The sequence below is a fragment of the Dicentrarchus labrax genome, unplaced genomic scaffold (genome assembly GCF_905237075.1).
Source record: "Dicentrarchus labrax unplaced genomic scaffold, dlabrax2021, whole genome shotgun sequence".
NCBI classification, from domain to species: domain Eukaryota; kingdom Metazoa; phylum Chordata; class Actinopteri; family Moronidae; genus Dicentrarchus; species Dicentrarchus labrax.
The window spans coordinates 23,563,918-23,575,502 of NW_026136719.1; the positions used below are offsets into that span (position 1 = coordinate 23,563,918).

General features: G+C 39.3%; 2 protein-coding genes across 3 annotated transcripts; one reads left to right on the forward strand and one right to left on the reverse strand.

Moving 5' to 3' along the window:
* Positions 1–3,568: 3,568 nt before the first annotated feature.
* Positions 3,569–7,627, reverse strand: LOC127351669 (retinol dehydrogenase 11). 2 transcript variants are annotated; one of them, XM_051379436.1, is made up of 7 exons: positions 7,356–7,627; positions 6,569–6,709; positions 6,189–6,380; positions 5,742–5,903; positions 5,440–5,556; positions 5,042–5,246; positions 3,569–4,798 (listed from the first exon to the last, which is right to left on the reverse strand). In XM_051379436.1, exons 1-7 carry the CDS (start codon positions 7,429–7,431, stop codon positions 4,702–4,704), a joined length of 990 nt encoding a protein of 329 aa, XP_051235396.1. In that variant the 5' UTR covers positions 7,432–7,627; the 3' UTR covers positions 3,569–4,701. The 2 variants fall into 2 exon arrangements, with proteins under 2 accessions (XP_051235396.1, XP_051235398.1); XM_051379438.1 differs by having other exon boundaries at positions 7,545–7,620.
* A 569-nt stretch (positions 7,628–8,196) lies between these two features.
* Positions 8,197–11,212, forward strand: tmed3 (transmembrane p24 trafficking protein 3). Its single transcript, XM_051379449.1, has 3 exons — positions 8,197–8,528; positions 8,897–9,142; positions 9,901–11,212. Exons 1-3 carry the CDS (start codon positions 8,385–8,387, stop codon positions 10,132–10,134), a joined length of 624 nt encoding a protein of 207 aa, XP_051235409.1. The 5' UTR covers positions 8,197–8,384; the 3' UTR covers positions 10,135–11,212.
* Positions 11,213–11,585: the final 373 nt, after the last annotated feature.

Below are 11,585 nucleotides of genomic sequence, written 5' to 3' on the forward strand. Positions count from 1 at the left end.
AACAGGGTTAAAATAAATATAGAGTGTGTGTGGTCAAAATAAAAGAAACACCTTACAAAATAATAGTCCAACAGTCCGACACAACAGCACCATGAACTATAGTAATGTGTTGAATCAACACGTCTCTAATACAGTCTGAAAACATCTATTTTAAGCTTTACATACATATCGTTTATAGCAAGGCTATTGAAGTGGAGTACATTTAGCAGCTCTGCAGTTGGATGTCATTTTTTGTCAACTTTTCCCTACTCCTCCCTGAAAACAAATTTAGTGTAGCAACCAAAATAAATGATCTGGTTCATTGTGTCACATGAGGCACAGAAAATTATGAAAGACAACATGAGACATGTCAGTATATTTAAATCTATATATATATTATTCTCATAAGTCAACTACAACAACTGAGTATTTCACATTAAGGATGCTTTGTTATTAAACTCTTGCATCGATTGGATTCCACAACAATTATCAGAAGTAAACATTGTGAGACTATTAGCTTAATGGTACCATTTCCATATATCGAAGCACCTTATTTCATACCAGTGATTGTCTGAGCAAGGATACACACTGTGTTACGGGCCTGTTGCTGAGCCGAGGAGTTTCTTATAACAAAACAAGCAATGTCTGATGAGAGCTACAGCTGTACTATGTGTAAGTGACACAGAGGTGCTTAGTCACTGTGGCTGCTCTGATTCAGCTCAACACTTGCACAGACTCGTCCAAAGGTAATCACTGCACAGGCTGCTCTGCTCTGCTTTAGGCCCATGAATGCTGCAAACCTGCATTCTCACACCTGCCTGAGGCACACACTGTTTGCTTCTGTACTCTGAGAGAGAGGGGGAGAGATAGAGGGATCCGCTGCAAGATGAAGAGAGAGAGAAAGAGAGAAAGACAGAGAAAGACACAAGGAAAATGGCTGTATTGGAGAAAGAAAGAGATGCATACCAGAGAGACAGACAACACAATCCTACACTTCACACACATTCTCGGAAAGGCTTTATGATCTCCAGAAGGGGAAAAAAGGTGCAGATGATCTGTAGGTTCTTTGCTGGGGGGAGAAGCACATGCCACTGCCTGCACCTGTACACGGACTGACTCCACATATCAGAGTGTATAATGGGATACAACTGTGGAAGGCTGTAGCTCCTTGAATACTCTGCAATATGATCTGTAATATACAATAATACAGCAATCTCAAGGTTTTGCTCCTGAATGGGACATCATAACTTTATAGGTAAGTGGAAATTGAAGATACACACATCATGGGTAGAAAAATCGCTTATTTGTGCAACTGAAACAGGAGCTATTTCCTTCTCCCTCTGCATGGGCCCCAAGAGGAGGAAAGGGGAGAGCGAGTGGTCAACAGAGGTCTTTCTAGGAGCAGCTGAATACCAGAGGAGCTGACAGGTATGTACATATTGGAATGTGCTTCTCAGCCACACCTGTGGGGAACACACCCGCCAAGCCTGGCCTCTCTCATCCCACTGGCTGATCTCTGCGTGATTGACAACTGGAAGAACTATTTGGCTCCAGTCCACAAGAGCCAGGGGGCAGTTATGGCGAGTTCTGAGTACGAACCAATGGCAGCCGGAGAAATCCCTCCGAGCCAGGCGGGGCTACAGTGAAATAAAACTCATCAATGGGGTGTGTCTCAAAAGTTTGTCAGCAGTCAAACAGCGAAGGGCAACTGCTGCAGGAACACACTTTGACTGGTTAAAGCTTAACTAGTTCCTTGCTGCAGGAGGATCTGAGCGGCTTTCAGCTGGCAGAGATGGTAGAAAATCCATGACAGGTTTACCTCTGCTGTGGCTGAATGATGGAAGTGGACCAACAGATCTCCTGCTCCAACCTCGAGAACTCCTCTTTCAGGGCCAGGACTTCGAGGAAAGGGATGGCAGCTTCAGGCAGTCCATGGTTGGGGACTTTTTGAACCTCTCGGGACTTTTAAGAATAAGTCCTTCATCACAGTGTGATATTGATTTAACAGCTGTGGTGTTACTGTGGTCGCTCACATCTCCTTATCACTTTTCCAGCCCAGCTATATTTTCTGTATCCGTTGGACGGAGAACTGATAAGGGCATGTGCATGACATTACCTACAGATACTGGAGACATCAGAGTCAGAGAGCCTTTAGGGTAATTAAGTCATTAAATTCATTATGAGTCATCATGTTGAAGGCTGTTATTAGTTTTTGTGGTTTAGTTGCTTACAAATTATTTTTTGGATGACTAGAACTGTAATTTATTGCTTTTTAAAGATGTTAAGAAATAATTTTATGTCCTACGTTTTTAAATGTGAACTTACGTAACTAACACTAACTTTAAGGTTGCATTGTAATATAACTTGTGTTTGATTAAACAATCTAACAATCTTTCTCTTTTTTTAGATGATTTAGTGATGGATACTTTGAGTCGTACTTTACATCCAGAGACTGGAAAGTGGAAAGGTTTATCTTTACACATCTGTTGGGCATAATGTGAGACAGTGGATTTCCTTCAGGCAGCTCTGATTTTACATCATATGTCCCAGAAATATGACAGGAAGCAACTATGCAGCTTTCTTTGTCACAGGTGACTTCAGGGAAAATGATGTGTTTCTCTTAAAAGGGCAGTGCATAGGCAAGACCAGTGTTTGACACAATATGGTTTGGGACACCAGATCCGTACAAATGTCAATGGAGTTATTGCGCAGAAACACATTTAATACGCTAGGATGAGCAACACGTTAGGATGAGCAACACGTTAGGATGAGCAACACGTTGGCGTTCTAAAAATTGGTTCCCCTGACAATAAATGTATAAACTAGCAGGGTAAACGTGAACTCGGACACCCTGACATGATACAGCATGACTGACATAATCCATTAAAACTGTACACTGAGGATGATGCAACTGGTGAACTGGAATACAAAAATTAGGTGAGTAATTCAAACATGATGCATGCCAATGCACTGACACGATTCTCACACCCAGACACACGCAGCCTTGACATTTACATTTCACTTAATTACACCTAAATGAGTGGACAGTGTCAAACTGAAGAATATATCTCATACTTAACATTCTGTACAAGAATACAACATGTTGACACAAAAAGATGGATCAACATCAGACTGTAAGACAAGAATGTGAAAAATTCGTAGGAAGTGATACTAAAGTCCCAATATCAAACATTATGTTGATTCATAGAGTAAATCTGAAGACTTTAAGTCAAAAAGTGGTGTGTATAACAGCTGAGGGATGCTTTATTTTTTTCAAATGCCTGAGCTATTTCAACTTATTCCCTTTTGTTTCATTTATATTTATATTCTCTAGGAAAACACTATTAAACAAGCAAGCTTCTAATCAGGAGTTCGGCTCTGCTTCGCCCCGTTTTTCAGCACATCAACACATACGCTGATAACTAGGTCACAAATGCCGGTATGTGTTTCAGCAAGCAGTGATAACTCGAAAATACAACATTTCAATTTTGTCTTTCTTTCTCATTTAGAGCCACCAAACTTCCATAAATACATATCTAAGAGTCTTAGTTATTGCACCTGTTATTTAATAACTGCTAGGACAAAGAAATCCCTTTTAATCAGATGTTTATTGCCATTAGTATTACATTGCTGATGAGTCCCATTGTACATTTCTGTATTGTTCATTTTGAGTAAGTTCAGTTTTCAAAGGCACGCGGTTCAATTCTCACCAGAAAACACAAAATGGTATCCACTGACACACACAAACACACACACATACATACACACACACACACACACACACACACACACACACACACACACACACACACATACTTGAGGGTGCTCAGTAAGCTGACAAGTCTTCTGGATTTACTGGCTGCTTCCTAACTGCTCTCTGCCCCCGAGGCTTCCACTCCCTCTCCACACCTGGTAGAGGATCCTCTTTCCTCTGAAGTGCAACAATCCTCTCACCACTTGCCGGCATTTGAGGTCACTTCCTCTAACACTTCAACACTTCAGCACTACTTCAACACAGTCTACGTCTTCAGCCTGCACACAAATAGGCTCTCGTCTTCCTTTTCTTGTAGTTCTTAAGAAAATGTAGTGTCGCTTTACGTGTTTTTATGGCCATGTTTCTGCAGGTTAGGTTGATACAGAATTGAATATACAATCATTTTACTATATTTTGGCAATTATTGCTAGATGCCATGAGTAAAATCTTATTACATATTGAAGCCCTTAAAGTCTTTTGGTATCTACAGTGCAAATCATATGAGGAAAAAATGTAGGCTATTGCCTATTTACTATTCTAAATGGGAAAAAAAACAAGATAAATGTATGAAAGCAATTGCTCATTAAAATGCAAACAATCAACCAGGATAGTAGATTAAAAAGCAGGCATTACCTGTTTTTTTCTCATGACAGCAGCATACCATAGATATACAATAAAGCACAAATTATATTGCAGAATATGAATAATATAAAGATGAAGCAATACACCTAATTTTAATATTCAATCAACTGACTGAAGTCTCCGATTCAATAGTGCAAAATATTCCACTCAGCATCTCATCTTAAGATTTGACGTCTTCAAGATTTGAACTGGTGAAATTGTCCTTAATTAATTAATGCAATGCCCTTGTGCCTTAGATAATACAAATATTGCCATGCTTTATACACCTTAAGGACATTGACTCCAGCAGGAGCAATGGGCGATAAAACCGGGACAGGCTGCTGTGTTTAGGCCAGACCAACCATGGAAGCACTGAGGTCCCACAGCTTCTTTGCTGCAGCATCATCCAGGGCCTGTGGTGCCGGTGTTTTGGGGGCACAGTCACTGTATCATGGAAGAAATAAAAGAGGGGGAAAAGTTCACCAAAAGTCCAATACAGTGTGGCCATAATCTAATCTGATGTAGTACAATTGCTAAAAAACTTGTGTAATAAACCATTATGTCATTGTCATTGTCTGTGATTGTACACTGGACAAAGAAAACATGCAAAGGGGACTAACTTTCTAGATAACTGCAACTATTAATTTATCTTCACACTCAGGTGAGTTTTATTGCAGATATACTCGCCTGTAGTAAAGGCCACTGACGTTGGCCAGGCTCTCGTCCACGGCGCAGTAGATGGTGGTCTGAGCTCCTTCCCAGGGACTTTTGACCAGACTAGTAAATAGCATGAATATGACCTTCTGCCACAGGGCTAAAGTAGGGTACAAGTGGCGGCTTAATTCGGTGTGGATGACCCCTGGGTGAAGACTGTACACCGTCACTCCAGTTCCTAATTAGAGGGATCCATCAAATAAAGTGTTATTTGAAATACATGAAATATTAACACCCTTTAACATGGGGAGAAATAAAAAGACAACACAAGAACACCACGGTAAACTAAGAAAAAAAAAGCACTAATCTTTACCCTTGCATTGTATCTGAACACAGAACAATATTAGGACGTACTGTACATTGGACGCTACCTTGCAGTCTTGCTGCCAGTTCTCTGCAGAAGAGCACATTGGCCAGCTTGCTCTGGCGATAGCTCCTCTCACGACGGTAGTCTTTATCAAGGTTGATGTCATCGAAGTGTATACGACCTGCAAGAGAAACAAACCAGTGTAGTCTTTAAACAGAAATGACATTCTGTAGAAACAATCATGTAAGTTTGATCTGCCATAACTGTCTCAATTAAAACACAACCAGAGTGGAATATTATATTAATATCACAAGCCCCCATCTGACAATCACAGATGTGTTGAAGAACTACAATGATTCCCTTTACCCTTCTCGTGGGCCAGGCTGGAGACGATGACAATGCGACTTGGAGCTGACTTCTTCAGCAGGTCAAGAAGACAGTTGGTGAGGAGAAAATGTCCCAGGTGGTTGACACCGAACTGCATTTCAAAGCCATCCTCAGTCTTACTCTTAGGACACATCATGATACCTAACAATCAACAAAAAAAAATTATATGGAATAGAACTGACTAATAAATAACCTAATGGTCCACCATTAGTTCACTTTTGGCCTAAAAAAGTTGTCTTGTCTTTTCATTCAGCTGAACTTTGATCCTGTTAAAAGTCCTCAATGTGCGTTTAGGTCATGAAGTCTGTTTGATGCACTTATCACCTGCTTGCACCTTTTATATGAGCATGATTATTTTAGAATTGTTTCTGCAATGCCAAATTTTCACCGTTGCTGGCTGAGTAATGGAGAACCACTGTAAATTACCCGCATTGTTGATGAGGATGTCCAAACGTTCCTCATTCTCCTGAACATCTCTGGCCAGGTCTCTGACAGACTGCAGTGAGGAGAGGTCCAGTTTCTTTACCACCACGTTGCCGTTTCCACTCTGCTGCCGGATCTCGTCAGCTGCAATACGGGCTCTGGTCATGTCTCTGCAGGCTAGGATCACTCTGGCCCCTTAAGAAAAATAAAAAAAACTTTCATTCAGATTTTAACATGAATAGTTGAAGTAGTCGTCATGGTAGAAGTCAGTTTAGGTAAATCCAATCCATTACCTAATCATAGATTAATTAGAGCAGATAATGTAATAAGACAGTATAACCTATCGTAGTACAGCATAATGTCAGATACCATGAGGGTCTCACCTCGCTGGGCCATATCCAGGGCCGTCTCCTTCCCAATGCCAGTGTTGGCTCCAGTGATCAGGACTGTTTTCCCTTCCAGCCTGACCTTGCTCCGACACACACCCCCAGCCATCCACCTACGCAAGGCCAGTACAGCTGCCCCTGAAAGAAAGGAAAATCTTAACAGTGTTGCAGGTCTGCATCTAACAATTATTTTCATTATTGATTCACTTCATTTGGTCCATAAAATGTCAGAAAATGGTGAAAAATGTTGATTGCTACGCTAAGGTGTCTTGTTTAGTCCACAGAAGATATTTAGTTTACTGTCATAGAGGACTAAGAAACCAGAATTCACATTTTTTTTTTTTTTTTTTTTTTTTTAAATGAAAAGATCAAAACTATTAATAGATTAGCAAAACAGCTGGCAATTAATTTAATAGATGACAATTAATAGATTAAATGACTAATTGTTGCAGCTGAAATGTCAAATGTAGTTTAATATGCCTTGTTGGCCTTGACAACGAGAGCAGTCCTCACAATGAATATCTCTGTCAGGATGAGACAAATATGATCATACCATGAGCTATTTATCTGACATACGGATTTATGGTCTGATGACAAAGTATACACCATTACTTAGTGCACATTGTCCGCAGCTACATTACGTTATTACATTATTATGTATTTACGTTCTCAGTAGTACGAATTAGGCAACTTGTCTTACATTGACATTTAAGAAAATATGGAAACAAAATGTGGAACAAAACATAGCTTACACAGTATCCTTTAGATAAAATAAGTGGTTTACCTGCAGTAAAAGCAACTATGAGACCGGTCGCATGGTTCTGTACAAAGTCACTCATCACCTGTGAGTATTTTTGCATATTTAAGGCTGTTAATTATTAACCAACTTAAATGAAAAATGACTACACGCTTGAACGGAAAGATTATGGCGGAATTTAAGTTAACAATCTGGTCGTTTATAAAAGTTACGTACTGATGGATAAGATACAGCATGGAGTACTGTCAAAGCCTGACCAAGGAGTTTTTATTCCTTTCCGTATTTTGTAAAGATAATCCCTTCTCGCGAGTGGGGGCGTGGTCTGCACCGACTGGGATTTTCAGAATAAGACTCAGTTTAATTAAACCCTCGGTGTTCACAGCAGCTAGTGTAGTATGACTTTAATCTGCTCCTATGTTTCCTTTGTCTATGATGAATTGGGAGTTGCGAGATAATGTCAAACTTTCTAGTAAAGGTCTTATCTAAATCTAAAAGGTATAATCTATTACTAAGGAAAGTCTATCTGTGTAGATTACACAAGCCCTATAAAACACACACATCAATACAATGCAGCTCGCCCACCCATGTTAGTTTATCACAACTTTTTACAGATAAAACTAACCGACCGATTATGTGGGAGGCATTTTAGTTCTGCTACTTTTTAAAATGATCTTAATAATTCGTCCATCACTGCAAAATGTATAACTCATAAACTGACTTTAGAAAAGAAGTCAAAGTGTGTTTTAGTTTAAAATAGTTTGTAGGCTGATTTAGTTCGGGCTTTTATTTTGAAACCTAACAATCATGACTGGTCACAGTATGAATGTGTCGCAGTGAGTTGACACTTCGTGGCTTTAACTAGTTTAGAAACTGCTTGTGTTACATTTAGAGGTTATACTGGGTCTCCATTTACGTTTCGTAACCGTGGGCTAATTTTTTACCAAAAAATAAACAAACATGCCCCGGAAGTTCTTCGTGCTCGTGCCACGTCAGAGCTACTAAAGTGTTACCACTGCTCCACTGTATGTGCCAGCAGCTCCCTTTTCTGTTTTCACCATGCTGGGCCTGGGACTGAGCTGTTTGCTGCTGCATGTGTTTGTGGTGTTTGGGACTGAGCTCACTTTTGAGCTCCCTGACAACGATAAGCAATGTTTCTACGAGGAACTGGAGAAAGACGTGAAGTTTGACATAGACTTCCAAGTAAGTTCCTCTTAAAGCTTCATCCCTGTCACTCTGTGTGTTGCAAGACGACTGCCAAAGTTCCTTTTTAGTTAGAAATGTGTCCTCTGAGTGCTTTCTGTCTCTTGCTCTTGGAAAGGAAGAACATGCATGGTTTTAGTTTTAGTTTTTTTTAGGTTTTTTTTTTTATACATAATCCCAAAATGCATGTATTTTAATACCTCAGTTTAAGAACCTTGTTTTAATAAACCTAACTGTTTTTCTGCACAGCCACATTGATTGTACATGATACAACAAAACAACATATGTTACAGTGTTACAGAGCTGTTAGCATACATATGTCCTGTAATCCACACATTTCTTTTATGTGTGCTTTCCCCCCCTTGTAGGTGATTTCAGGAGGAAACTATGATGTGGACTGTTTTGTGACGGATCCTCAGAACAATGTCTTATATAACGAGAAGAAGAAGCAGTATGACAGCTTCTCTCACACCACAGCTATGAAGGGCGTCTACAAGGTCTGCTTCAGCAACGAGTTCTCCACTTTTACACATAAAATCGTCTATCTGGAGTTCCGCCATGGAGATGAGGATCCTCTCCTGCAGAGCATGACCAGCTCTACTGCACTAACTCAGGTAAGTCTGAGGAACTTTAAAACAGGCTGGTATAAATCTGTCTGCTGTAGTGGAAACCCTTTAAACTCTGGCTGCTCCTTTGTTTAGAAAAAGATCAAATGTGCTTACCTAAAGTGTTCAGCGGACCACAAAATTGCACATGTATGTAAACAGAAAACACAAAGACACAAAAAGGAAACTAGAAATTATTATTTTCACCTTCAAGGTATGATACAGATTGAAGTGATGCTGCAGCAAAAACATTATATGCTAATAGCATATAATAAAAGTGTTGTGTTTAGGCTAACAAATCTGTTGAGGTGATAGCAGGTGAAGCAAAACTGTTGCTGTCACATTATTGTTGGTTTAGTTTCAGATGTTAGACAGTTTCTATAAAGTCCACCAGGTGGAGCTAGTTGTTCTGACTTAAGTCTCACCATGTACTGGAAATATTGTGTTAACCTCGGCCAAATCATATTTGCTAGTCTTTTAATGTGCTCGCCTTACCCCACAATGAAAACTTAAAGGGCAGTCTGTTTCAGTTTTAGGTAAACTGAAGTTAGATATGTCAACTATTTATAAAAAAATAAAAATAAAAATAAAAAAAAACTCCAATTATGACCACTTCAAGTCCTGAGACTTGTAGGAAAGGTGTAGGAAGTTGAGGTGAAACTATTCAGGAGCAGTTTGGAGAATATAATTTAGTTAGTTTACTGAATGTTTTGGCCCAGGCCGTGGCTGTGCTCTTGATTCATCTGTGGTGATCTTTCCACTTTCAGCTGGAGTCGTCTTGCGTCTCTATTCATGAGATCCTGAAGGTGGTGGCTGACTCACAGACATGGTACAGGCTGAGAGAGGCGTATGACCGCACAAAAGCAGAGCATCTCCTCGAGCGGGTGACCTTCTGGTCCATAGGACAAACCGTCCTGCTGTTTGTCATTGGCATCGGTCAAGTCATGTTGCTCAGGAGCTTCTTCACTGAGAAGAAAGGCTCTGTGGCAGCCACCACTTAGAAGTCTTAGTCTTGATACGTCCTCAGAAAGACAAGGTGGAACAGCGTCAGTGTGAACACATAGGTGCATCTGGAGAGTAGCATCCATCTTGTATTATTTCCAGCAAGATTCCAGGGAAAGTTCAAGAAGTCATTTTTTTTCCTGCTTACCCAGTGTGTGAATGCCTTTTTTTGTGTCTGTGATGTTTTGTTTGTAAGAAGCTGTACTGAAAAGAAACAACGCTTGTACTTGTGTTGAAAATTGAGATCGACACCTTTCAACCTTGCACAGATTATTTATTATATTGTTATAGACATACAAAATAAAGCATGTTTAGTTTGATGCATCTGGTAATGGCCAGGATTGCTTTGCAGTAGGACCGTCAAGGATTTCGATCTAGATAGTTGTGGAAAGTGTTGTTTCCGAATGTCAGTTTTATTTTATAGTGTGTGATGTGTATTATGTTTGTTATTACCTTAATTTATGTCCAAAAAGTTGTTACCAGTTGTAAGAGCTCTGTCTCCCTCATGTCCTTGTGTGTCTAACAAAGTGCCTTAAGAAATTTATTTTTTCATTTCCTACCAATGTACCAAGTTTATACCAAGTTTACGGTTTACTGCCTGTTACATGCCATCCTGTTGTCACTGATTGATTAGATATTCTCACTTTTATGTTTTAAATTTGGTTGCAATAACAAGTCCGTGTAACTGTAAGAAATACGTTTAATGGACATTAGTAAGTGACCAATTATTATGGATCTTTTTTCTCACCACTAAAGTTATGTCTTTAGTCCTATTTGTTTATCCATCTGTTTATTATCTGTAAAATCAGATTTAAGTAAAATTTAGTAAAAAAGTCATGTTTGGTGAAGATGCAAATCCATTTTCCTCTTCTAAGATTTGCATTTTGAACATTTGTGGTATTTTCTGATGCCATTTCAGATCCAGGTTCACATAAAAATGTATTTTTGATTTTATTGATTTGAGTTTTATTATTAAGAAGAGACATTTTGATTGTAAATTGTGCAGATATTAGCTCTCTTATGTGTTTTCTAATTGATGGAAAATTACAGGAGATAATAAAAGCTGTTTCCGGCCGACTCGTGCCCCTTTAGTGGAATCTCTTAATGTTTCTTATCAAGAGCAAAAATAACACAGATTGGACAAGAACGACATTAGTTTACATATTAAAACAGAAAAGTCCACAACTCCAATCCTATATAGACCAGGTGCAGGTTTGGAAAAATCTTAAAGTATCAGTACACTGGAGGAAAAGCTCAAAACTAAAACACAAATTGCATTACCCTGGTGCAGGCCTTCACAACCGTTTCTTTAAGAGATCCCTTATCTATCACTCAGTGAACCTACCACCCCTGACATATTTTATTGATATTTCATATTCAACACATAACAATAACAGTACAGAACAACTGATGAACTGTACAATGAGCCCAAATTGTGAACACAGTAACT

Bases quoted from the DNA above. Each gene is read 5' to 3' on its own strand.
- LOC127351669 (XM_051379436.1), bottom strand. From the start codon at position 7,431: ATGCAAAAATACTCACAGGTGATGAGTGACTTTGTACAGAACCATGCG. The intron at 6,710-7,355 runs GTAAACCACTTA...CCTTTCTTTCAG, and splicing joins CATAGTTGCTTTTACTGCAG to GGGCAGCTGTACTGGCCTTG. The intron at 5,904-6,188 runs GTAATTTACAGT...GTTGATTGTTAG, and splicing joins CATCCTCATCAACAATGCGG to GTATCATGATGTGTCCTAAG.
- tmed3 (XM_051379449.1), top strand. From the start codon at position 8,385: ATGCTGGGCCTGGGACTGAGCTGTTTGCTGCTGCATGTGTTTGTGGTG. The intron at 8,529-8,896 runs GTAAGTTCCTCT...CCCCCCTTGTAG, and splicing joins AGTTTGACATAGACTTCCAA to GTGATTTCAGGAGGAAACTA. The intron at 9,143-9,900 runs GTAAGTCTGAGG...TTCCACTTTCAG, and splicing joins GCTCTACTGCACTAACTCAG to CTGGAGTCGTCTTGCGTCTC.